Source organism: Crocodylus porosus, unplaced genomic scaffold (assembly GCF_001723895.1).
Source record: "Crocodylus porosus isolate Cpor-Errol unplaced genomic scaffold, CroPor_comp1, whole genome shotgun sequence".
NCBI classification, from domain to species: domain Eukaryota; kingdom Metazoa; phylum Chordata; order Crocodylia; family Crocodylidae; genus Crocodylus; species Crocodylus porosus.
In genome coordinates, this window is record NW_017728918.1 from 5,386,358 (window position 1) to 5,413,164 (window position 26,807).

The 26,807-nt window shown below is 44.1% G+C and overlaps 1 protein-coding gene across 12 annotated transcripts in view; it reads right to left on the reverse strand.

Annotated features, from left to right (window-relative positions):
- The window catches only part of PKHD1 (polycystic kidney and hepatic disease 1 (autosomal recessive)), a 383,573-nt gene that overhangs the window by 216,299 nt on the left and 140,467 nt on the right, over positions 1-26,807 (reverse strand). For all 12 annotated transcript variants that reach the window (XR_002101523.1, XM_019537166.1, XM_019537170.1 and 9 more), the window contains one exon: positions 22,598-22,810. Coding sequence is in view for 11 of the 12 variants with exons in the window: in XM_019537166.1 (XP_019392711.1) it covers positions 22,598-22,810 (213 nt within the window). In the remaining variant the exon portion in view is untranslated. The remainder of the gene's footprint in view (positions 1-22,597; positions 22,811-26,807) is intronic.

Genomic DNA, 26,807 nt, shown 5'->3' on the forward strand with positions numbered 1-26,807 from the left:
ATGGGGGGCTGTGAAAGTGGGCAGGGGATGGGCCTTGGTGATTCGGAGATTCGACAGCAGCTGAATCTCCCAGTCAGATTCAGATGAATCAATTCGGGACACTGATTCGAATCACTGAATTGAATCACTGTCTCCCGAATCGGCCAAATCCAAATCTGAAGTGATTACTAGCTGCTTCAGCATAGGTTGCACTGCTTTTTTTCCAGGGTTTTTTTTTTTGGTTGGTTGGTTTGGCGGGGTTTCTGCTGCTCTGAAATCCCAGCAGCAACTTTTGCCCTGGGCCTGCCAACCAGCAGTGCTTCACGCTGATTAATGTGCAACTTGTGCAGTTTGTGGTGCTACAAAGAGGTCTGCACCACCAAAAACCACACATGCCTACACGTCTAGATCTAGCTAATGTAGCAATTCTAACTCACTTCTCACTTTGACTCCGCAATGCACAAGGCAATGAAGAATCAGACCCTCTGAGGCACCCAGTCTCACCGCCATGACTTGCATTAAAAACAGTTGTCAGTCTATTTTCTGCCTTTTATTAGCAGCAGTATCATCATTATTGTTCATTTTCCCTCTTTTATTGAGTGAACCTCATGAATTTTTAGTACTCGCGTAAAAGTGAAAGATTGACAGCAGCTGACTGCACACTGCTTGGCACTATCTCCTGCAGAGCTCTGCAATCTGGCACGCAGAGACGGTGTATGTGGGTGTGCACATGTGTGAGCAAAAGCACGTGCCCATGCATTTGCATGCACATATGATGTGTACATACAAAGACAGCTTTTATATAAACTGTCCAAAGTAAAATAATATTGGTAGTACGTGAAAAGAATCAGCATTTTTTGTTCAAAAAATTCCTTGGTGAAAATGGACTTTTGGGGAAGCAAAATTTTTTATGGGAATATTTTGTTTTTGAATATTTTGTTTTTCAAAAAATGTTTTGATTTTTCAATAAAATATTCAAAACCCCATATTTTTTGTGCCTACGTTTTTTCTTTTCTACTTCTTTTTTGTTCCTATACTCCATTTTTTCCCTTTTCCACTTTGACACTAGATGAGGAAGAATTTAAGGAGAGAAATGTCAAGTACAAAACAAAATCAGGAAAGCAATAGTCCTTCAGTGTCCAAAGAAAATTTCAAAATGTCAGGGTTTTTTTCTAATTTGAAAGATTTAAAAAAAAAATATATATGCCATTTTTCTCATAAAAGAATACTTACCATTCCTCCATTTGCTCTGATAATATGTAGGCCTGATTGAACACTTTTTATCAAAAGCTTTTTGGCTGTAGAAAATTAGATTGTAAGAAGAAAAAAAAAGTTTTTCTTTTGCAGGAAACAGCTAAAAAAAATATCAAAAGGAATTTCCACAAACACATTTTTGGATGCTGTTTAATAATAACTAGAGAGATGTAATAACAAGATACTTTCATGGGCTTGCTTTAATCAGGGACATATGGTAATAGTCTATTCCTTGATGCACTTAGTACTTCATGAAAAAAATAACAAAAGGTACGCAATCTTCTGCTTCCATTTTTTTTCAAATACCATTTCTCTCCTAGTAAAAATAAAATGGAACAGAGGAGAGTCTTCATCCTTTGCCAACTTTTGTTCCCATGCATAACCCAATGAGTAGATACTCAGCTGGCATAAGCAACACTGTTCAACTGAATGATGCTAAATTATCCTAGCAGAGGATCCACCCAAGACAGTTTGTGCTAGTTCTCAGTCCAGGGTTCAGACTCCTGCAGGGATCATGGCTGCAGGACAGTTGCCGTCTTGGCAAACTCGCTGGGGGCTGAAACCAAAACCTTCAGAGATGAAAGCTTAGATTAAAATGCAAAGGACCAGATGCTGTTTCACCTAATGGGGCCTAAACACAACCCTATTCCATCCTGTTTGTGTCTCTGAAAACCAGCTAACACTGGTTGTCTCTTCCTCCACTTCACTGCTTTCTTGTGACTTAGGACATTTAGGCTCCTAACGAACTAGGGCCTCTTTGCTGGAGCTGTAATAAATGAATATCAGAGCATCAGGTCCAGAAAGATACTCATAACACACCTACCAGAGGTTTATGATATACTCTCTCCATCCCAGAAGCCCATCCCTCATTGTATGGCCACACTGTGGCACAACAAAAGGTGCAGACATCTACTGGCCCACACTTTGTGCTGCCCTAAAAATGTTTATGGTGGCACAAAGGCAGTGAAAGGGGACATCTGTTTCCAGCCTTACAGCAGCTGTAAGTTATGTGACAGGCCTTAGCACCCTTACGTGAGCCAGGATGAGAACACTGGAAATGTGGCCTCAAGCCAAGTTTTTCCTGTTGCCTGTGCCAAATCTGAGGATCAGTCTCATTAGCTTCAAAAGGACTAGTGCAGATTCACTCTGGTTTAAATGGCTTTGTGTCTTGGCCATTTGTATCCAGTCCCAGCTGAAGGAAGCCAGGTAAAGATATATATATATGTCCTAGCATCTGTTAGAAAGAAAGAAAAAAGTCAGGGCTCATACACACACACACACACACACACACACACACACACACACACACTCTCTCTCTCTCTCTCTCTCTCTCTCTCTCTCTCTTTCTCTCTCTCTCTAAACCTGAGATCAATGACTGTTTAGGACCATTCCACATTTATGGATTTGGCCTCCCTCAAGGAAATCAATAGTCTATCTAGGTGCGAGTCACTGTAGGTCAAACCATAGCCATCTCTATTCCACCTTCAGGGGGTCCCACAATCTCTTCCACGGGGGTTAACAGGGTTTCCTCTGTCTGCATGTAGTTCCAATATCTTACAGGTCCCTCCACATCCGTATGGACCCTGGTGATGCACAGAAGTTTGTGCTGGGGGCCAAGACCTTCATGCTGCCAGCCTGCAGATTATCTGCAGTCCCCTGTCAGCATGGCAGAGGTGGAACGATGCTGGCAGAGTTTCTCCCATCAGCAGCACCCCCGTAATCGTCATTAAAACAAGGGACCTAGTGTCCAAACGGGCTACACTGAAGGCAATGAATTCTCAAGCAGAATTAACTCCTGATCAGGCTCCCTGCAGTGGATAATGCTCACGTCCCTGGGGTCTGCTCCAGCCTCCCTGACTTTGAGCCAGAGGTCGCACAAAGGGCTCTTTATGGAGACCAGGGATGGGTGATGGATGATCCACTGGAGATGGCTGAATCTGCCTCTCTGCAGGTACCTAATGAGATCTGCACGGAGGGAATCCCTTTCTGCGAGCTCTCAGCCTTTTGCTAGCATTTTGCACTAAAACAAAATTACACTTCTGACAAAAATATCAGGGGTGGTGGGGAAAAACTTAATGACAGGGATCATCCAGGAAAACAGATAGAAAGGTGTTTCTTGGAGGGTACGAGGATATTGGCTATAAGGGATGTATTGAAATGATCCTTTCCCAAAAGTCTGCAACTAGAAACACTCCAAAGTGTTGAAAAATAGATGAATCTGTATGGCTCCTTCATTATTTAATTCATTTTTAATAATTAACTGAGCTCAGGTTGGGAAAACAAACCTGGAGAAAGGAAGCAGCTGTTCTACTGTTAAAGGACACTTCACATACCTGAGATGCAAAATTCCAGTTTCATCCAAAAAAAAATAAAAGATTGCAGGGAGTTAAATTAACAGAGTTACATACAACACAGTACCGCAAGATAGACTGCGCTACCAAATCACAGCCAGGGAGTGACACTGATTCAAAAGGACCGTGCCAAAAGTGAATTAATCCTGAAGTTAGGCACAAGGAATAGCTCAGCTCCAATCTTATCTCTACAATTAGCTCAGTCTCTGCTATCAGCCAGCCACTTTAAGCACATTGTAACTCAGTTTCTCCATGAATACAAATGCAATAATATGGCTTAACTTCCTTCTGGGTTAATTAGTGAAGAGAGATCCAGCCAGTGGATCAAATTCCTCCTGACTTCAACTTCAACTTCTTGCATGAATGGCCCTTCTACATTTGGAAAGTTGTATGCAAAAGTGAAGTATTTTATTAGCGTCAAGGGTCAGCATAAGAAACAAAGCAGTCCTGACCTGCTTGGTTTCATACTCACATTAAATTTAACCAAGGGCACAGACAGAAGTGACATTTGTCGCGTGATCAGCCACCTGAAAGCGCTCTACAGCCGTGCCATGACACACTTGCTTTTAAAGTGGCTAATCACGTGACAAATTAACCCACATCAAATGAGGGATTAGATGAAGGTGCTCCACTTTGGAGCACTTTAAGGAACTGGTGTTCCCTAGGATTAACTTGTGGTGTGACTGAGGCTGGGCCCACCCACCACTGGGGTTGTCTGGAGAAAAGGAGGAGAGGGGAAGGGGAGTGAGCTGTGGGTTGAGCTAGAGGTAGTGCAGGGATGGATTGGAGCCCCCATCTCATACCCCCCCGGCCCTTCCCCACCTCCATCGCAGGCCAGGAAAACCCCAGGCAGAAGCTTGCACACCCTCCCCTCTATCCCCTCCCTTCCTGCAAACAGCGCCAGAGCTGGAAGAGGGAGGGCTGGGTGAGAGGAGCAGCTCCTTCCCTGCAAGGCAGGCTCCTGGGCTCCTGCAGCCAGGCTCAATTCCCCACCACCAGGCTTAATTCCCCCTCCTCCCTCCAACCCACAGGTCCCCTTCCCCTGCCCTCATCTATTGGGTCAGGGGAAGTGCACTCTAACTCACAGTGCTTTACATAAAGCGCCATGAGTTACAGCAGGGGCCTACACATCTGTCAGTGCCCCAGACAGTTCATTTGAACTCTTTAACCCCTACCTTTTAGTTTCCTCTCTTCCCAGAATTTCCATATAGGAGAAATCATTCTAACCTTACTCAGGCCAGTAGGGGATTTCCTCTGGATTCCTGGAATGAATCAGAGGAGAAGTATTTGACCTTTGCAAAAATGCCTTTCAGTCTATTCCAACAGAAGCAAGCCCCAACTCAGCAAAGCAGGTATGCAACAAAGTCCTTCCTAATGAGCAAAGCTCATACGCCTTCACTTACCATGAAGTACCTTGCTGAATGGACTTAGGTGCTTATTTTAAGCCGATGCTTAGCTGACTTGCTGAATTCGACATATTTCTGTCAAAGAATTCATCTTACATCCAATACACAGACAGAAATCTATAGGCGGAAATCTAACAGATGCCTGAAGCAAGATGACTAACTCTATTATTTCTGTGGATTATAGTGGATGCAGCAGAGCCCTATTAATTTCCTAGTGTTTTTACACTCCTTTGAATATAGAAGGCAGTATATAGTTAGATTTCTGACTATGAATTGCCCTATTTTTAGAGAGCCTGAAAACCTGCAGCTCCCACTAACTTCAATGCAATTATTGGGGGAAGACTTATAGACTGAAAGTCAGGCCTCTGAAATGTAAAGCAACTCAATAATACCCCTAATGTTAGGTTCCCTGATAAATTAAGCCCATAAAAATGTACCATGTTGAATAGGATTTTCAGAAGGACTGTGACTCATAAGCTACTCTTGGGACTCAATTTCCCTTAAGGAACTTTGGGAAATTCCAACTCTTGTTCTTAATAGTGTCCAAGAAAAGCTGCCAGTCTCCTTGAGACAGAATGGTGTGCTTCCTCGCATCATTTATTCACCAGCCGCATCCTTTGTCTCATTTATAACACTGATCACATGCCCAGCCTTTCTGCCAGCCTCTCAGCAGGCCAGAAAAGAAAAGGAGGAGGAAACAAAGCAGTATTGATCTCAGCTGTGAGACAACGTACCTGAACCCCCTTCTCCTCCCAGTGGGAAACACTGCACCAAATAGAAAAACTCTTTTAAAGAATCTTTCCTATCCATGAGGGGTGTCTGAGAAAAGTCCATTTTTAGCTGTTCTTCGTTAGCTGAGGAAAAAAAAAATCCTACTCTTCGTGCCTCTTACAAAATGTCTTCCAAAAGCCATTGCCACAAGTCATGCCAAGAGAGATCTAGATTGAAACCGGTCAGCAAATTAGGTAGGGAGTTTACCATACATTTTTTATATAAAAGCAAGTCCTAAGGGGCCTAAGTGAGATCTGGGCACCAGTGTATTAAGCACTGTGCACACACGAAGACCCTGGTGCAGGACTGGTTGCATTCAATAGCAGGGCTCTCACTGATTTCTCTGAGCTTTGGGTCATGCACATAGCAAGAGAAAGTCTGTGCCCCAAAAAGCTTAGTGTGACCTGGATCATTCAAGTCACTACTCACAGGCACACTGCCATGGGTTTGGAGCTTAAATACCATAATTTCTTGAATACAAAATGCGCTTTTCCCCAGAAAAAGGTGATACTCTCAAGTAAACTGGAGGTTGCTGAGCTGGGCCAGTCTACAGTGAGGAGGGTGGACAATTGGCTGAGAGGCCACTCCCAGAGGGTGGCAATTAATGGGATGGCCCCATCCTGGGTGGCTTTCTCCAGTGGTATCCCCCAGGGATCAGTGCTTGGACCCATGATCTTCAATATATTCATTAATGATTTGCATGAGGGGGTGGAGAGCTCAATGATTAAGTCTGTGGATGATACCAAGCTGTAGGGAAACATGGGCACACTGGAGGTTAGGGCCAGGATCCAGGATGACCTTGACAGACGAGAATCTTGGGAGGAATGAAATTGGATGAAGTTTAACAGGGATAAGTGCAAGGTCCTGCACCTGGGTAGGAAGACCCCTCACCACAACTACACAATGGGTGGTAGTCCACTGGCTGGCACAGCATCTGAACGAGACCTGGAGGTCACAACCAACTGAAAGTTGAATATGAGCCAGTAGTGGAATGAGGTTGCCAGAAGGGCAAATAAAACTGTGACATGCATCAGCTGGTGCATGGCCAATAGATCCAGGGAGGCACTCCTCCTCTCTACTCGCCACTGGTGAGGCCTCAGCTGGAGTATTGTGTTCAGTTCTAGGCACCATACTTCAAGGACGTGGATAAGCTTGAGGGAGTACAAAGAAGGACCACCTGTATGGTCAAGGGCATGGAGGACAAGAGAGACTCTGAGAATTGGGCCTGTTCAGTCTGAGTAAGAGAAGGCTGAGAGGTGACTTGATAGCTGCCTTCAAGTATGTCAGGGGTGAACACCAAGATCTAGGGGAACAACACTTTAAGAAGGCACCTCATGGGAGGAGGAGGACCAATGGGCATAATCTAATAGAGGATAAATTCAGGCTAGATGTAAGAAAAAACTTCTCTGTAAGGGTCACCAGAATCTGAAACACACTCTGGGCAGAGGTGGGGCAATTACCTTCCTTGGAGGTGTTCAAGATGAGGCTGGATAGGCACCTTGTTGAGCTCATCTGAGCCCGATAACTTCCTGTCCATGGCAGGGGACTGGACTTGATGATCCTACAGGTCCCTTCTGGTTCTACATTTCTATGTACAAAATGAGGTCCTGGAAATTGGGGTGTGCATGTAAGCAAGGAAATATGATGATAGCAACTCGTGCAGCTTGATCCTCTGCTAGGAGAAAAGGAAAGCAATGCAACAGGGCCAGTGAGCACAAGGGTTTCCCTGGCTGCTGGCTGGGGAATGCGGATGCTTTCTTTTTCTCCCAGTAGAGGCTCATACTGTATTTCTAAAGCAGGGGGAAGCCACAGGTGCCAGGACAAAGTCCCTCAGCGGCTCTGCAGGTGCTATTAACTAGGTTTGGACCCTCATCTGACCTGACAGGCACTGCTGGCTTCCCCAGCTCAGTTCCAGAAGAGAAGAGGGATTGAGCACTGGCTCAGCCAACTGCACCTGTGGTGTCCTGCAGCTATGGATTTAACAGAGCAGCTACAATGCTTTGTTCCCTCCTCCACACTGTAGCTTCAGCTGCTTGTGTTTTGCCTAGGAAACTACCATACTTACAGGTATTTTCAAGGAAAGCTATTTGTCCTCATTCTTCCTTTCAAAAACAAGATGTGTATCTTATTTGAGGGCATGTTGTATGTGAGAAAATAGGGTACACAAGGCAGACCAAAAAGAAGGAAAACACTGTCCTTGTTCTACAGATGAGCACTGTGGCACAGAGAGATGGAGGGTCAGGTCCCAAAGCAGACACAGGTTTGGGAGTGCTAAGCATTTCTGTGCATAATACTTGGGCCCTCAGCTCTGGAAGTAAAGTGCAAGCCAAAATTAGTCATCTAACCTCCGTATACTCTAAAGCAAGAGGGTTTAGTGCCTAGTTTCAGGATTCACAACAGCCAGCATCCTACACAGAGAGACGTGCAAATCAGCCATTGGGAGATGCTGAAAACATAGATGTGTCTGAGATCCTGCTTTCCCCCCAAGACTTCAGCGAGATTAGCATTGACAGCCTGAAACCCATATCTACACATAGGCCGTGTGTAGACAAAACGAGGGGAATGTGTGCACGACACTTTAAAGCAGGCTAAATGCTTTTGCACCACTGTAATGGTGTTGGTGTTTGCACGTGTCGGCAGCGTATTGCACATTAATTCCAGCCGCTGTAGGAAATTTGGAGGCATAATGCACCTTAAATGACTTGGGGTGCAGCAAACTAAAACTCCTTGGAGGAGTTTTAGTTTGCTGCCCTACAGCTGTGGAGTGAAGCACCAGGCTCTGTGCAGCTCCGTGTCTCTGCAAACAGCCCTGCAGGCAGCCTGGCAGCAGCCTGGGAAGGCAGGCTCCGCCCAAGGAAAGCAGTGAGCCAACATAATCCCTCCATATGCAAACAACTGGCTTAAAGCATTCAGGCAGTGGTTTTCAACCTTTTTTTTTCATTTGTGGACCCCCCCAAAAAATCTGAATGGAAGGACAGACCCCTTTGAATTGTAAATGTGTGTACTTCACATCCTTTTGATTGATCATAGTCATCTTTTGTGGACCCCAGGTTGAAAATCACTTTTCTAAGACATAGCCAGTGATTATGTTTCCCAACTTTTACATAATATTCTAGATTAGTTTATCTGCTTAAACTGACTGAGAAAATTTTTTTGCAAAAATCCCATTGATCTAATAAAAGATATCATCTCTACTCTGAGTCCTAATGGCCTTTTCCTCTAGACCAATACAGCTACAACCTGGATACCTAAACTGACTGAGGCTGATTTGATTTCAGAATAGGAAGTCAGAACAAGTACTAGCTCTCAGGGCTTCCTAACACTCACTTCTTTGTTCAGCCTCCACAAGCCACGTTGTCATTGGAGAACAAGAAATTATTGTAGCGTTATTTTTTGACTCTTTAATGGAGAACACTACAACCTTGAGATGTAACATCAGAAGCACTGTGCAACAGAAAAGGGAAGCAGCTTTTCCCTGTATGCCATGTGAGCTGTGCGCAGCTCTATGACCCTCAAGAGCCTAAATACATATAGAGGAAAGGATTTTTTGTGATATCTTTTATTGGACCAACAGTATGTTGAAGACAGTTGTTGGACAACCTTTCGCGCATCATGTATCCTTTCTCAGATTTAGGAAAGAGGCATCAAACAATTACAAATTATAATCATAGTCAGGAATAACGGCCATAAATTGACTGAGATTAGATTCAGGCCAGACATCAGGAGGCACTACTTCACAGTCAGGGTGGCTAGGATCTGGAACCAACTTCCAAGGGAAGTGGTGCTCGCTCCTACCCTGGGGGTCTTCAAAAGGAGGTTAGATAATCACCTTGCCGGGGTCATTTGACCCCAGCTCTTTTTCCTGCCCATGGCAGGGGGTTGGACTTGATGACCTGCTCAGGTCCCTTCTGACCCTACTAACTATGAAACTACTACAAAAGATCAGACCTTGATTACACCAGACCCCCACTCCTTGCTTCAAGCAACCCCCAAATATGGCCCAACTCATCATCGGAAATAAACTTCCCTCTGATGAGTACACTGTGAATGGGACACAACCATCCTCCACACTAAATACAAAACCTGTCAATGCATCTCCAGCCCCACAACAATCAACACCCCTCAAAACACAACCATCAGAATCTATGGATCCTACACATTATGGATTTTTATAGGATGGTTTGGATAGGGACGATCCTGCCTCAGGTGGGTGGTTGGACTAGATGACCAATGGAGGTCCCCTCCGGCCCAACTTCTCTATGATTCAGTGTATATCACAGAACTTGATGTGTCTCCTCCAGTGTACCACATGCCAACATGGAAACTGGGGGGGAGACTAGACAGGAGCTATGCACCAGAATGAATGATCACAGAAAAAAATAATATAAAGCAGAGAGACACACCAAGACCAGTAGAAACATATTTTTCACAGTGTAATCACTCCGCTTCAGATTTTACAATCCTCGTGCTCAACAAGCGTTTACAAGACACCTCCAAAAGACAGGCCTGGGACAAGAAATTAATAACCCTACTGGACAATAAAAAAGCTGGACTTAATACAGAGAGTTGTTTTATGGCTCATTACAACCTAACAAATACTGCTACTAATTTCCCTGCACTTCACAGGTAATAACTATCCTATCCTTTCTTTAATGAGCCAGCTCTGCTACTAACTAGATTGCCTGTTCTACTGCACTTCTTTTGTCTTATAATGGCTCTGGGTGGCTCCACTTCTCTCCCAGTTCACAGCCTCTGTCTGTCCCTCCAGACTTTTTGCATTTACATGGAGTTTTCTCTGTTACTTGAGCCTGAAAGCTTGTCCAACTCCTCTCCCACCTATAAAACTGGTCCAATAAAAGATATCACAACAAATCCTTGCCCTCATACATTTCCTAGACTATCATGGCTACAGCAACACTCGAACCCTTCCACTACTCCAAAGAAAGACAGAGATGCTCAAAAAGTGCCAGTTATTTTGAATGTGGAATTTATAAAGGATTTTCTGTTTCTTCAAAATTTCAAATGAAAAATGATCCTTTATTTTTATTTTTTTGCTTTTCAAGAACGATTTTCAGCAAATACATTTCCCTTCAAAACCACTTCTATTTTAAAAAAATACTGAACATTTCTTGGTTTCCATTTGTTCTATTAAAATGTTTTGATAAAAAAAAAAACCTCTATAAATGACCAGAGTCATTTCCCAAGGATGATGAGTGAAACTGCAAAAACTTGAAATCTATGAAATTAAGATGCTATGAAGCTCTAGCAAAGACACCCCAGGACACAGCCCTCCACTGAATAGGGCAGGGATTTATGGTGCTCTCAGTAATTCACACCACAACAATATGTGGTATTAGATACCTACACAGGGCCCAATTACCAACTTCTCCTTTGCAGTAGACGCATGTCTACAATGCAAAAAATAATAATAATAAAAAGGGGTGTTCTTGCTGGAATGCATCTCCCAATATTCAGTAAAACAGAAGAGAAGACAATGGATTTTTCTTCTTTTTTTCTCAGATTAGGAACCCAAATGCAATCCCAAACTTCCAATCCTTTGCTTTGCATACCTGGGCACTGCCTCAGACCACACTCTTAGGGCCAGCAATGGTCCTGCAGGCACTCTGCCTCACTTTTCCTCTTCCTTCCTGAAATGATCTATTCACAGGCAGAGTCTGAGAACAGTATCCTCCTTCTTTTGTGGTCTATTGTAGTCTGCTTTCCAAATATTATCACATTCGCTCCCTGTGGCCTTCCTCCTACTGATGTGCAGATCATCTCAGGTACTTTCTCCTTCCTCCCCAGAGAAAGAGCCCACTCCAACTCTTTCTTCCATCAGCTCTCAAAAGGCCTCTTCTCCTGACGCTGGAGCCCAATTTACCCATCCCTCCTCAGATTAGGCAGTATTAGCAGGTAGGTTACTAGCCCAAACCGTCTCAGGTGTGTCCAAGAATTTAGGACACCTGCCCGGGCCAGCAAGGAGAGAAAGGAAAAAGGAGCCACTGCCCTACTTCATGTTTTACCAATAATCCACCTGCCCAAGATGCACAGAGCAAGGTCGTTTACCTTGCAAAATTTCTCCCGGGCTAAAGGTTCGCCGCCTTTTCCATATCTTCCTACCCAGAGCCTTCCCTGCCTGAAGCTAGGTTCAGCCCCGGCCATTTCCCAGCAGACTCTAGCAACCATTGTTTTAAACCAACGGTATTAGATCCTCTTTACAAAAAATTACACACCCCAATGAAACCCCCACAGTATCAGATTTTCTAAAAAGTCACACCTAAGGGAGACAACTTATTTCCCCAGGGTCATGCAATCCCTTATGCCTCACTCACACCCCACCCAGTTTACACCAGTTCGTCCCAACCTAATTTTGCCCCCCCTAAAATTTGCCAAGCTTCGGACAGGAAATCATGAGGCAACGGTTAGAAATGACTTTCTTGAAAAGGAGAGAGGATTTCAGTTACCAGCTTGATCCTTGTTGGTGACTACAGTAAGCCACCACAGCAATCGTAGAAAAATCTCCCAGCGTTCAAAAGACCAGCGTGTCTTTTAGGCCTTTCTGCTAAAAGCGTCCCAGGACAGGGCAGCACTTAGCCAGGCATTTCAATCTCTCTCAAGTCAATGGGACTTAAGAGCACCATTCAGGTAAAACACATGAACAAGTGTTGTCCTGAACTGGGGGCTTGCTCTAAGGTTTCCGTCTTTAATTCCCACTGTAGCCAGCCTCTGTTGGAGCGATAAGGATCATTTCCCCTTGAAGGGAAGACAGCCTCCAGAAAACAGAGCAGGCAAAATCACAGCTACATACCTCATACGGCTGAAGGCACAGGTCCGAACATCGAGTCCTCAGCAGTTTCTCACCATATACCTTCTGGACCAAGGTATGCCTAGCTCATTTGATCTTTCTGAGTTTATTTCCCCACTGCTGCTCACTTTAATTCGGTCTATCCCCTGATATTTAGCACAACGTTGCTGTCTTGTGCTCGGGCTTACAGAGTTCTGGTTTTGCCTGCCACACAGCTTTGAAAGCCAAGGGACTCTTCTGCTCGGAAAGTGGGTGATCTTTTTCCACCCCCGTACACTCCTCCAGGCCAAATTTCCATGTGTGGGCAGCTCCTATTGAAGAACAGCCAGTTTTTTTCTGTCCCTTCTAGGCCACCGCCAGTGCAAGAAAGCTTTTCGTTTGCGCCCGGAGGTAAAATACAGGGTCCCTTTTTATTTATGACAGCTCATTAACCCTTAGGATCCCGAGGACAAGTATATCCAACTCTCCCCGGCACTCTGCACCGAAAGGCCTGTGATGCCCCATTACATATTATGTCGCAGCTCCCCACTAGGTGTGCAAATAACACTTATGGGGCTAAAGTGAGTGTGTTGGGTGAATTCCAGATCGTACTCCCCTGCCCTTTATTATCTGCAGAAAAAATGTGATCACTCACTGTCTGACCTGCTTTCTTGATTACTCAGTGGCCTAATTGTTAAGCCACTTGCCCAGGGAATGGGAGATGCAGGTTCTAGTTCCCTATGTCCCAAATGAAGTTTAAATGTTTATTTCCTGCTGCTCAGCAACGTGTCATAACCAGGGATCCTGGCTTTCTCTGATTTAAAAAAAAAAAAAAAAGCAAGCCAAATCTTTGGATATAAAAAAATTACCCCAAATCCATGTTTTTCCATGAGTTCTCATGATCTGAAAATTATGGTTTTTTTTAAATCAGAGAAAACCAGGATCCCTGGTCATAACTAGGTCGCAGACTAAGCAAGGCCAGTAGTACCTTCCACCCCTTCTATAGCAGCTGACCCACTAAGCAGCCAAGATATATGGGATGGGCAAGGGGCAAGGCAGAGGAAATACGGCTCAGTGAGATGGGCTCTGCTCATTGAGGACCCCCCTGCAGTAAGATGGACCTTGAAGGAAGGGGTCCTGGGTTCTGGATACAGAGCTCAATCAGCATAAGTTTCCCCACTCCTTTCTAGTCTACCCATTTTAACTAATGATTATTAAATGCAAGATGCAAAAGCACCATAGGCTGATAGGGGCCTACAACCTGGTGCCTTAACCAGTTATTGGGTTAAAAATCAGGAGGGCATTTCTCTTCCATTGTTGCCATTTGTACAGAGTTACTTGGTTTCCCAAGGGGGTTAGTATCTAAAATCCTCATCAGTGCCCCAAAATGCCATTTATGTGGGCTTCTTATTTAATATTATATGTCTGTAGATATAATATTATCCATTAGTATTAGAAAAGCTAGAAAGAGATAAAAAACATCAGAATAAAAACAAAGCCAAACTGGTTTATCTTCCCAAAAGGAAATATTTTCACATTACCATGAAAGCCAAAACCATCAGGAATTTCCTAAAAATCAGCACATTTCTACATTCTGACTTTTATAAAACTACAATATGTGACAGAAAACCATACCACCCAAACTTGCCCAGCCAGCACTGTCCCTTAAGGACCATAATGTGGGCTAAATAGCAAGCAGATACACAGATGTCTTCTTCATTGTTGCTCTTCACCAGCTACAAAACATTCCTTCTGCAATGTCTTTGACAAATGCAAATTAAATCTCCTAAATTAATACTCACCTACATATTATGTTAGTCAGCTTCCATGGACAAAGAGATGAAAGAGATTTCTTAGCTCTTATGAGGCCTTTGCATATACGAATGAGTTAATAAGTACAGTACCTGAAATACAACATGCATAAATACACCAGGCAACCAAAAGTAACGTGTAGGAAAAGCGTCTTTGAACTGACATAGTGTTGCACCATTTCAAACATGGCAGCTAAGTACTGTACATGCTCATCAGTCGTTGCACGCAGCTGTTAACATTTTGCATTATTGCCAGTTAATCTACAACACTGCCACTGAACAAGATAGGGAATGTCTGTCTGCTGGAATAAGTATGCAGGGGAGAAGGATCATTTAAATGCTAAGATCACTTAGCTACATCTCCACCACATGATGAAAGGGAATTAAAAAAACATAGACTCTGTCATTTCCAAAGGAACTGGTGACAGAAGAATGAAACAACCTGGATAAATAAAGATAGGTCCTAATCTGGACCTCTGGTTGGCTGGAGCCTTGAGGAAAGTTTGAATTCAGACCATGCCAGGACAAGAAATGTAAAACCTGCCAACACATCTCCACCACCCCCACAATAACGACACCCCACAACAGAGCCATCATCGTTCCTGGATCTTACACCTGCACCTCCAGAAATGTCATATATCTCATCCAGCGCACGAAATGCCCTGATATGTAGGAGAAACCAAACAACAGCTACACACCAGAATGAACACGCACCAAAAATCAATCAAAGACAAAACTATCCAATCACCTGTGGGTGCACACTTGTCACAAGGCAACCACTTTCTCTCTCATCTCTCAGTACTAATCCTCAAAGGGGACTTACAAAACACCTTTCATAGACGAGCCTACAAACGTCGTGTCATAAATGTACTGGATACAAAAAAAGCATGGATTTAACATAGATGTAGCAGACTCGCCTTTCAGAGCTTGGGTTGAGTCCCAGGCTTGAGATCCTGCTGTTCTGATTAGTGGAGTCCATCCACCAATCAGGAGGCAGCAAGAGAAATAAAGTCGCACCCCTTTCCTGAGAGGAGGGGACGAAGAGCTCCCCTGGACCTGATTGAAGACTGTAAACTGTCAGGTCTGGAAGACTTTGGGGTGGAGCCCTGGAGTGTATAAAAGGAGCCGCGTGCCCAGCGTGAGGGACTCGAGAAGGGTGTAACCGAGAAAAGCTGGGGAGCTCGCCCCCAGCGGGCAACAGCCTGAAGGCTCCTGAAGCTGCCACTGGAGGAACAGCCTTGGGAGTGGTGCGAGACCACTCAGGCTGTTGACGGTGCACAGTGATGGTGCGCGGAGACCCAGCCCTAGGAGCGGTGTGAGACTGCTTGGGCCCATCATGGTGCATAGTTCAGTGCGCAGAGCCCAGGCTTTGGGAGCTGTAAGTGGCAGCTCGAGCCTGCAACCCCAGAGGGCCAGCAGGCCTCGTGGTGCACAGGGCAATGCACGGACCTGAACCTTGGGAGCTGTGGAAGGGCAGCTCGGGCATCATTGTGGGTAACCCCGGCAGGCAGCCAGGGAGGTGCACATGCAGCACATGAGGGAGCGGAGCCAGGGAGCAGTGGAGGCTGTTTGGGTTAGTCACCCAGCGTAAGGATGGACAGCCAGAGCCTGAAGGGCCTGGCCTGTGCTAAAAGAGCCCTCAGTGCTGAGCCAGGGCATGGGGAAATAGTAGTGCTTCAGCATGAGGCCCAGCACCCAGGAGCCAGCAGCAGTGGTGCAGCAGCTGAGACGAGCTGGGCCCTTGGTGCCCAGAGCAGGGCACAGGGTGGAGAGGAGCCCAGTGGTGCAAAAGAGGCCTGGAGAGGTGCTCCAGCAGAGGAGACACCATTGAGCTGTGCCCTGACCACAACCACCTGAGGGAACGCAAGTCACTGGGCCCTTGGGTCCCACAGGGGAAAGACATTTGGGATAGGCAAACTCAGAGAAGGGGCTGGGTAAGCAGCCCCATGCCTAGTCAAGGCCCTAAGGGGAGGGGCCCCTGCTGCTTCCTGGACACTTCCCAAGGGACCCCATTGGAAGGAGGACTATCTCTTGCCATGGCTGAGGGACTATATTAAGGAATAGATGTTATTAAGATTGTTCTTGTTTGTGCCTTATATTTTGTATTTGAAGTGTTGTATTGTGATGTTGTATTGTGTTGATGCTGATGAAATTTTTTTATTGTGATGGGTAAATAGTGTTATTCAGGGATTGATCTTGGTTATTTGTTAATGTTCACTGTGTAAATATATGTATATGATATTTAGCTTTATGATTATGTATATTCTAACTCAATAAATTGTATATAGTTTGGGGCTTGGGCTAACTCTATAGAGGAAAGAGGGATCTGCTCAAAATTCTGGCATCCCTCTCACAGCACCCCCTCCTGCCTACCCATCCCATGCCTTGGGTGTACCCGGGTTACATAGGCATTGGATTTATGACGCATTACAACCTGCCTAACATCAGATTCACCAGGTACCTGCCTGGAGCTTACCATTTGTATTCCTTCACAAATTTTCCCCGACCCTTTCCCAGATCCCCTCCTACTGTACCCATTGTCTTCTACCTATTTACATTTTCACAGATGTCTTGTCACACTTTTAGCTTCTTTTCTACCTCAGAGAACTCAGAACAACAATAGCAGTCTCCCAATGCCCAAAGAAAGGTGTTTGGACCCAAAAGCTTGCAAGGAATTTTTTTCAACTGTTTAGTTCGTCTAATAAAAGATATTCCAGCCTTGCCTTGCCTTGATCCAGGCTCAGAACTTTTTTATCTTCACAGATTTTGGAGAACCCTCTTCCCCTCTTGGCCCAAAAAACTGGAATTCAAAATAAAACTTTTCCCATTAGGAAAAACCATTGCTCGGCTTTTGTTTTTTGCTGTACGCTGTTGTTCTCCCTGATTTCCTGGTTGCAGTGAAAGCCAGAAGCAAAAGAAATGCTTTGATGAAAAATGCAAGAAAAATGCAAGATGGACAATAGTTTTTCCACGTCTAAAACTTTCATCTGTAGAAACCTACAAGGTCCAGCCATCTCCCCAGTGTGCTAAATTTAGGAGGAAGCACAGGCTCCACTGCAAGCAGTACTCAGACAAATGCCCATCCTGAAATCTCTTATATATTTGATGCAAATAGCATTAAGTCCTAGGTTTTACTATTCTTAATTTGGTATAAAAATAAAGAGTATCTGATTGATCCCCCATCTAGACAAGACAGCATTTGATAGGAACAAAGAAAAGCTATAAAGAACAAACTTCCTCCATGCTACCATCTTTTATGGATGATCCCTATGTACTGCATGAAGGGATGTTCTAAAACATCAAGGACCTGTTGGAGTCCTTATTGTTGTCCAATAACAAAACAATTGGAACTGCAAAGGAAGTAACTTGACAAATCGACACATGTGCTTTAATGTGCACTAGCTTATTTCAATGTACATTAAAGCATCACTAAAATAATGTGCTCTTTAGCTAATGCACATTAAAATAGGCTAATGCACATTTTCCTAGTACTTCACAATGGAGGTAGCAGATGTAATGCACATTAACTAAAGCACGTTAATGCACGTGTAAACACACCCTCTAATTCTACTACTTAATTTCACATGCAGACTCCACCCCATTCTACTAGACACAGATCTATGCAGTGATCTATGCATTCATGAGCTCCAAGCTCAACTATTGCAATTCATTGTACCTAGGAATGTAGTTACAGATGCTGAAGGCATAGAGAGACATGATAATGAGAATGGGGGGGTGGGAGGTTGGAGAGATTTAGTATGACTTACTTTAAGCAGAGTAATGGTTTAATTTGCATACTCTTCTCCATAAATGAAAGCTAAACCACTGAAATTCCCCACCTGTTTCATTCAAGAGGAAATCATTGTGGTTTGGCTTCTGTTACTGCAGGATAAGAGCTGACAAATTAAGCAGTTATAATGGATCAGCTGACGTGCACTTAGGGACAGGTATGTCCCTGCAACGCTGTAATTAGTATAACCAATTGCCAGTCTGCATCCTCAAGAAGCTCCTACCAGTACAGAAAGGCTGGACACTGGAGACAGTCTGCTAATTAACATCAGCTTTCACTCAGTGCTTAACTCTGGTTCTGCTCTACATTGACTCAAGAGATCAACTTAATATCTGTCCTGATGTTACAAGACTTCAGAGAATAATGAAGATGTTGACTCAAAACGGCACATTTGGGGGTATAGGAGACCAAACTACCTTTGGATCTATGCCTAAACTGGTGACCTGCCATTGGAGGAGGTAAGGGTGATCAGGAACCTCACTGCATTTACTTTGCCTGGTGGTAGACAAATATGATACCTACATTTTAACCTCCATACCTGATTCATCAGGAGAAAATGGATGCAAAACATTGCTAAATCATCACTAATATGCCCCCTTTTGTATGTGTGTATGCCATCAGACAATGAGGAGACCTTACAACACCTTTCAACTCTCTTGTGCAATATGAATTTTCATTTCCACCTAAGAGAAATTTTACAGTCTTTGCACTCTCCTTAGGAAAGCACATGTGCCCGAAAGCTTGCAAATAAATAATTTTTTCTGCAAATATCTAGTTGGTCTAATAAAAGATATCACCTCTACCAAGAGTTCTGATTCCTTTTACCATTAGACAAAACATAGGAAAACAGAAAGTCAAGTCTTTCTTATGCATACACATACACACAGCAGACAAAATCACTAGTTGCACAATTAATGAGTAATAGCTTAGACATGTAAATCCCCAGTGGACATGTTAATGGGGCTTACATGTGCATAAGAGAGAACAAATCATTGCGTGTTGATCTGATTTCTAATGCTGGGTTGTAAACCATTTCCATGGGAATACTTTATTCTCATCCACAACAGGACTATTTGTTTGCCTGTGAAATTAGACTGTTGAATATCTTGCAGCAGAAAAAGGATTGGCTGGCTCCTCTTACAGCACAGCCACTTGATTTGCACTGCTTGTGAATGCTGTACCTTTTTATCCCATCTTCTACTCTCTTAAAGGCTGAATGCTTGCTCCAAGTCCACAGCATGGGTCCAAATCAATTTTGCTGGAAAGGACAAAGGTGCAAGCATAGCCAAGGCCACCAAGCTAGATTTCTTGTAGGAAACTTGTCAGGAGAGTTTCTCAGGGAATAAAGTGCAAACAGAGCCAGAGACAGTGATAAATTTCCCTTCTGAACAATCAATAAAACTCCCTCAATCCTGCTCAGGTTCTTACTGTGGACGCAAGGGCCATAATTACATTGTCAAAAACTCAAATCACCCCAGCTGACTGAGACCCCCTTTAAAACTGACACGTGATTGGCAGGCAGTTTACGGGTGGCGCACTCTGATTGGCAGGGGAGTTGGCAAAAGCCAAAGGCAACAGTGAAATTTCCCAATCTTCTGCGACCACCGGAGCACAGGACTGCCACTCACAGGGAATTCTGGGAAACCCTTCGTCATATTAACATATCAAAGAGAGCAGCTGACAGCGCTTACTAAACAATGTGAACTCAACCATAGCTGTGGAACATTTTCCAAACTTTCCAATCTGAAAAAGAAAAGAAATTAAATTGCACTCCATCCTGTCTTCGCCGAGACAGCTGAGAATTTGAAAGCTGCTTATTTAATGATTTTGATCTGTGATAACATACATACATACATACATACATACATACATATATATATATATATAAAAAAAAGAGATGGTTGACGTGCTCTCCAATTTATTCTATGCCACAGGCCAGACTGGAGCTAAATTGGAACCAGAACAACGTATTTCTGTTTGATGTAAGCAGTATGAAGCCAGCAAGAGAACACACTCCTTCCGGTCTTATTTTCTAGCGGGCTTCCACTCTTTTAGTGCTAAATTGTGGATTACATGGTTTCAATGAAGCTTAATTGTAGCCATGCACTGGGTCCATACATTACACAGAGCTCATAAATGAGTTTGTGGCAAGTCTGGATTTTGTGCATCAGTGACAAGAAATTGAAACTCAGAGTCATTTCCACTGATGGGCCACACCAACTTTACCTTCTCCTTGCTCTGCACAGCAAATGTGTTCTAGCCTCCTATCTATCCCCTCCTGTTGTCACCACAACTATAAAAATGTAAGAAACGATAAATCTAAATCTAAATAATGCCAAACACATGCACTTTTGATACATTTGAACCACTCCCATTCAGTGGGACTACTTAAGACAAGCAGGTTTGCCTGGCAATTAGACAATAGCCAACCATGGAGGCAATCACTATCACAGTTTTGTGATCGCAGTGCTGTGAAGCAATCAGAATTTAGCCCTTAAATTGCAAATTCTTTCTTGTTTTTGGCTTGAAAGCACCACTAAGAATTGTATCATTGTATAAATATTAAAGCACAGCAAATAAAAAGAGGAAGGCCAGAGCAGGAGGTGGGATTCTACCGTGGGCCTCTGAAAATGAATTTAATTGCTTGTTCTATAAGGGTCCTGCCGAGATCTTGGGGAAGTCATTTCTCCTTAGCTGGTATAGCATGTTGTGCTATCATGGGAGTTAGGCCAATAACCCCAGTACCAAAACCCAAGAAAAAAGGAGCCACTTGTTAAGTAGCATTACAGAATGCCCCTGGAAGACAGTCTTCACTCAGTCAGGCAAGGAGATTCATTTCCTCATTCCTATCAATAACTGATCTTAGACAGATTTTCAGATAAGAACAAGTTGAGGTCCCTGTCTGAAAAAGTCTACAGCCAATAGTCAACTCCAGATAGTTTTATACAGTCAAAATTAAGGCCTGAGAAAAAGCAGAGCCACTGGTACAGCTGTTTGGGCACTCTTGGTGCTCAGGTCAGGAAAAGGGCCAATGTGGTCCCTATTTTCAAGAAGGGGAGGAAGGAGGATCCAGGTAACTATAGACTGGTTAGTCTCACCTCTATCCTCAGGAAAACCTGTGAAAAAAATTAAGGATCACATTTGCGGAAGTCCAGTGGGGAAAGCAAAGCTAAAGGGCAACCAGCATGGAGGCAACCAGCATGGATTCATAGCAGGTAGATCCTGGCTGATTAACCTTGTTTCTTTTTATGATTAGGTCACAAAATGCTTAGATGCAGGAATTGAGGTGGATGTCATCTACTTGGATTTTAAGAAGGCCTTTCATACGGTATCTTATCTTATTCTTATAGATAAACTGAGCAGCTATGACATAGATGATTACACTGTCAGGTGGGTGGCAAATCGGCTTAGGGGTTGCACCCAGAGAGTGGTGGTGGATGTGTTGGCATCGACCTGGAAAGATGTGGGCAGTGGAGTCCCTGTTCAATATCTTCATCAGTGACTTGGATGAGGGTGTGGAAAGCACTCTGTCCAAATTCGCAGATGATACTAAATTATGGGATAAAGTTAACAAACCAGAAGGTAGGGAATGAATCCAAGCAGATCTGGACAGGTTGGAAAAATGGGCAGAACAGAATAAGATGCAGTTCACTAAGGACAAGTGCAAGGTGCTGCACCTAGGAAAAAGGAATCACTCGGCTAGCGGAGGACATTCTCAGCAGCAGCGGAAAGGATTTTGGGGTTACTGTTAACTCCAAAATGAACATGAGTTGTCAATGTGACAAAGTGATCAATAAAGCTAACCGCACTTTATCATGCTTTGGCAGGTGCATGACAAGCAGGTCCAAGGAGGTGATACTTCACTTTTATGCGTTATCAAAGGCTATCATGCCACTGGTTGCTCTAAGGTGTTTCTCTGATAAGACTGTGCCCTGTACCCTATTCCAATCCTACTCCTTGTAACCGATAAAGTCCTCCTCTGTACCTAGCACGGGAAACTTATTGGGAGAGGGTCTACATAATGCCTTGGGGTCCCCTTCATCTGACTAATGGACCACCATTTGTGTTTCAGACTGAGGGAAGCACCCCAAGTTCTTGTAGTAGGTCTGTGTTTCCCATGGAGCACAGGGCCAAAATCAGTCCAGACCCTGGGTGGTGGCAACGTTACCCCCAGGTTTGCAGGTGTATTCCAGGAAGAGGGTCAGCCAGGTGTGAGGCACCCTCATGGACACATTTGGAGCCTGGAAGGTGGTCGCATGCAGTGAGGCAGGTGGCTCAGTGCTGGAGCACCCCATACTGTCCTACCACACGATCTATTATATTAGCCACTGACATGGACCAAGGCACTTAAATGTGATCCTTTTCCATGTTGCTTTCCAACATTGTTTAGAAACACAAACAAAGCTATTCCTTTTTTAAGACAAAGCAGCATTGTACATTCATCAACTCACCATGTATAGAAAGGGTCCCATTCCTTACTGCCAGAAATTTGGCCCCAAATGGAAAGAAGGTTGGGGTATGAAGGCTTCCATAGAGATGGATATGTGCTTTGCAACAGAAAGGTGCATTTGGAAATCCCACCTGGAGTTTTCCACCATCAGATACCAGAATGTAATGAGCATGGAGTCCTACAGGGCCAGGCCCACTGAACAGGAGCTTGCCACCTACAATACAACAGAAAGTCAATATGCAACAGTCATTCCTAAAGACATCTGATATTTCATATTCAAAGAAACTGCACACAATGAATCTAGATAAATGACATTGGTTAGAGTAGGGGATCAAAAGCTTCTTGAGCCTTAGCCAGTTCCCAGCACTACCACAGACTTTCACTGGGGACACAAGCAAGATACACAGGCTGGGATTTGCAAAAGCAAATAATTACTTGGGGCTCTCCCTACATTTTAACCACAGTGGGGTGCCCAACTCTTACCCCTTTGACAAGCCCAACCTCAACCTCTCAGTGTCTCTTCTCTCTAAGTGTAAGATACGGGTGGTATTGCTTTCTGGGTATTAATTGCCTCTTTAGACTGTAAATTCATTGGGACAGAAAAAAGGAGCTTTGGAAGACAGGAGGCATGTCTACACATGCAATTGATGTGGCGGAATAAACTTCATGCGGAGCTAATTAGTCAACTCCACAGTCAGCGTCTCAATGTAGACATACCCAGGAGTTAGCAAACTGAACAACATCAGAGGTCAACAGAACCCAGTACTTCCACTTTGATGGCAGCTGGCACCGGATGCATTAGCTGTTATAAAAGGACCTTTGTTGTTACCAGAATAATCATCTAATCCATTTTTGAACCTTGCTAAATCCTTGGCCTCCGTGACATCCTGTGGTAATTGTTTCCACCAATCAATTATACATTGTTGGACAAGCCATTTCTCCATTTTGAATTCGCTGCCTTTCTGTTGAATGTCCATTTTGGTGTTGTGTTATATAAACAGATGAGCTGCTGCAACATTTACCTTCTCTGTAGCACTTGATTGTTTATTCTCCCTCTTAAGTCATCTCTCCTTTCAGGGAAACAGCCCTACTCTTTTCTGTCCACCTTCATATGCCCCAAAGTATTCTCTATTTTTAAGGGGTATCAATCAAGGCTCAAGTCAATCCATAACTATTGGAAATTAGGAGGAGACCTCTGTAAGGTCTGGAGCACTCCACATTTACCTACTACGGAATTTCTTGTTCCTTACTTTCCTGCAGTTTAAAATAGCACATCCTGCCATTTCGGTACAGAGGTATATCTATACGTTTAAAACAAGGGGGTGGAAATCACAGCAGACAAAGTGTGCCCTGTACAGCCTGAGACTTTTGGCAGGAGATCAGGGGGCTACTAAGGGTTGGACACTATAGTCTACTTAAAATTAAAGCGAAAAGACAAACCATTTAAATTAATTACTAGAATATGAGACTAGCCTTTAACCTTTGCTTCTGTTCAGCAAGCTCGGCTCAGTGATCTACTGCCAGTATTTTACCAAGGGCTACCCACAAATTTTTCTCCTCTTAGACTATGTTAAAATTCCACATACTTGGAGCAGGTGTATTTACACAGAGTGGGTCTAACAGACTGCCAAAGCTAGTTCTTTATTCTCCCATTTATGGCCACTTGAAGTCAGTGGGACTTCTCAGCATGCAGAAGGGCTTTGCAAGCAGGCTAGTTACCCAAAGCATTTTCCTATACTGGTCACAAATATATTCCAGTTAAGCTCACTTAGCTGGAAACAGTCTTTCTTTGTTCTCACAAACCATACTGAATACATATTGATAGCGCAGCATAGAGTCAAACTTCTCTTGTTCAAAACTGAGACGTCTTCTCTACATGCATTTAAATCAGACTGAAATCAGGTATATTCCAAATGCAAAACATTTGATATGCAGAAACAGATAGGATTCAGAGGGATGTGGACAACCTTGAGAGGGTTCAGAGGAAGGCTACTCGTATGACTAAGGGCCTGCAGGTAAGACCCTATGAAGACAGACTGAGGGACCTGAATCTCTTCAGCCTCTGCAAAAGATGGCTGAGAAGTGATCTTGTGACTGCCTACAAACTCATCGGGGGGAGGGGGTCAGCAGAGAATAGGAGACACTCTGTTTACCAGGCCGCCCCTCGGGATTACCAGAAATAAGGGCCACAAACTGAAGGAGAATAGATTTAGGTTGGACATATATGGAAGACATCCTTTATGGTAAGGGTTGCCAAAATATGGAATGGGCTTCCAAGGGAGGTGGTGCTTTCCCCTACCTTGGAGGTGTTCAACAGGAGGTTAGACAGGCACCTGGCTGGGGTTACTTGACCCCAGCGCTCTTTCCTGCCTGGAAATTTATGAAATCTATTCACAGTAGAGTTTAAAGACAGGAGGCAAAACTGAATCACCTCACATTGGACTTGGCATTTGTAAGAGTTATTGAATTGGGGGGGTGGGATTGGGAGTCCCATGTATTCAGCCAAATCATTTAAGTTTAAAACATGCCTTAAAGTAAGGTACATAGTCCTCAAAGATGTCTCAGCCCCTTTCCTTATAGTTGGCTCCAAAGTGTTATCAGCCTCATGGTTAAAAGTGGGTATCATCTGATTTGAATCTGTCTGGCATCAGTTATTGGTTTGTGGTTCATGCTTTCCCAGTGAGGTGGAAGAGCCCTCTAGAACCCAGTGCATTGTCCTTGTGAAGGTACCTGCATCTGCTAATCAATTAGATTTCCCCCCCTCCTTTTAATTAGCTAAACAGATTGAGCCCTTGAAATTTTTCACTATTGGGCTTTCCCCCCAGCCTTCCTGGTTCTTTTCTGCACCTTTTTCAGTCTTCAAATTCCTTTTTAAAATACTGAACTGGGCACATCAATTCCACGCCTCACACAAAAGATGAGCTCTGTATACTTATGCACTTCTCTCCTACTTAGACATGCAAGGATTAAGAGAATCACAGAGAAGTTGGGCTGGAAGAGACCTCCATAGGTCATCTAGTCCAACCTCCTCCCTGAGGCAGGATCATCTGTATCCAAACCATCCTACACAGTCCACAATCTAAACTCTACATCAGACTGAATTAGTTCATTCTGTCACGTGATTGTATGGGGAGCTCAGGCTAAGTTGCTTGTAGACAACGACCCTTCACTCTGTTTCAGTGTAATACATCCACACCATCAATATGACCTGCATTCCTTGTTTCAAGGGGCATACCTTTACGTGGCTATACAGGAGACCCTCACCATTCACAGGGATATGTTTCAGAGATCCTCACGAATGGGGAAATCCATGAATACTGTACTGCATCACAGATTTCATAGATTTCATAGACATTAAGGCTGGAAGGGACCTCGGGAGATCATCGAGTCCAGCCCCCTGCCCAAAGGGTAAGAAGTCAGCTGGGGTCATAGGATCCCAGCAAGATAAGCATCCAATTTACTCTTGAAGGTGTTCAATGTAGGTGCTTGAACCACCTCCGCTGGCAGACTGTTCCAGACCTTGGGGGCTCGGACTGTAAAGAAATTCTTCCTTATGTCCAGCCTGAAACGGTCTTGCAGGAGTTTGTGACCGTTAGACCTCGTCATCCCTTGGGGCACTCTGGTGAACAGACGTTCCCACAGATCCTGGTGGTCACCCCGATAAACTTATAGGTGGCCATCAGATCACCCCTGAGCCTACGCTTTTCCAGGCTAAAGAGTCCCATGGCTCTCAGCCTGTCATTGTAAGACCTGTTTTCCTGACCTCTGACCATGCGCATGGCTCTCCTCTGGACTCTCCCAAGCTTCTCCACATCCTTTTTGAATTGTGGAGCCCAAAACTGGACGCAGTACTCCAGCTGCGGCCTCACCAAGGCCGAGTACATCATCTGCACTGAAAATTTGTTTGGACTTGTAACCCTTTTCCTCGAAGATTTTAAGAAGCTCAGGGGAAGAATCCTATGCTGCTTCATGGTCTGCTGATGCCAACTCCCCCATCAACTTTACATTATCTAAGCTGTGCCTCCTTTTAAATTTCTTGAGCCACCCCTTACTTGCAAAGCACAGTAACAAAGTGTCATCATGCTGTGCGGGGAGAGACTGTGGGTTGGTGCGGCACACCACAAATATTCAAAACCCAAATCGCAAATCCACAAATAGTGAGGGTTTCCTGTATTAAAATGTGTTTTGGTTTAATGTGCCCAGCTGACAAA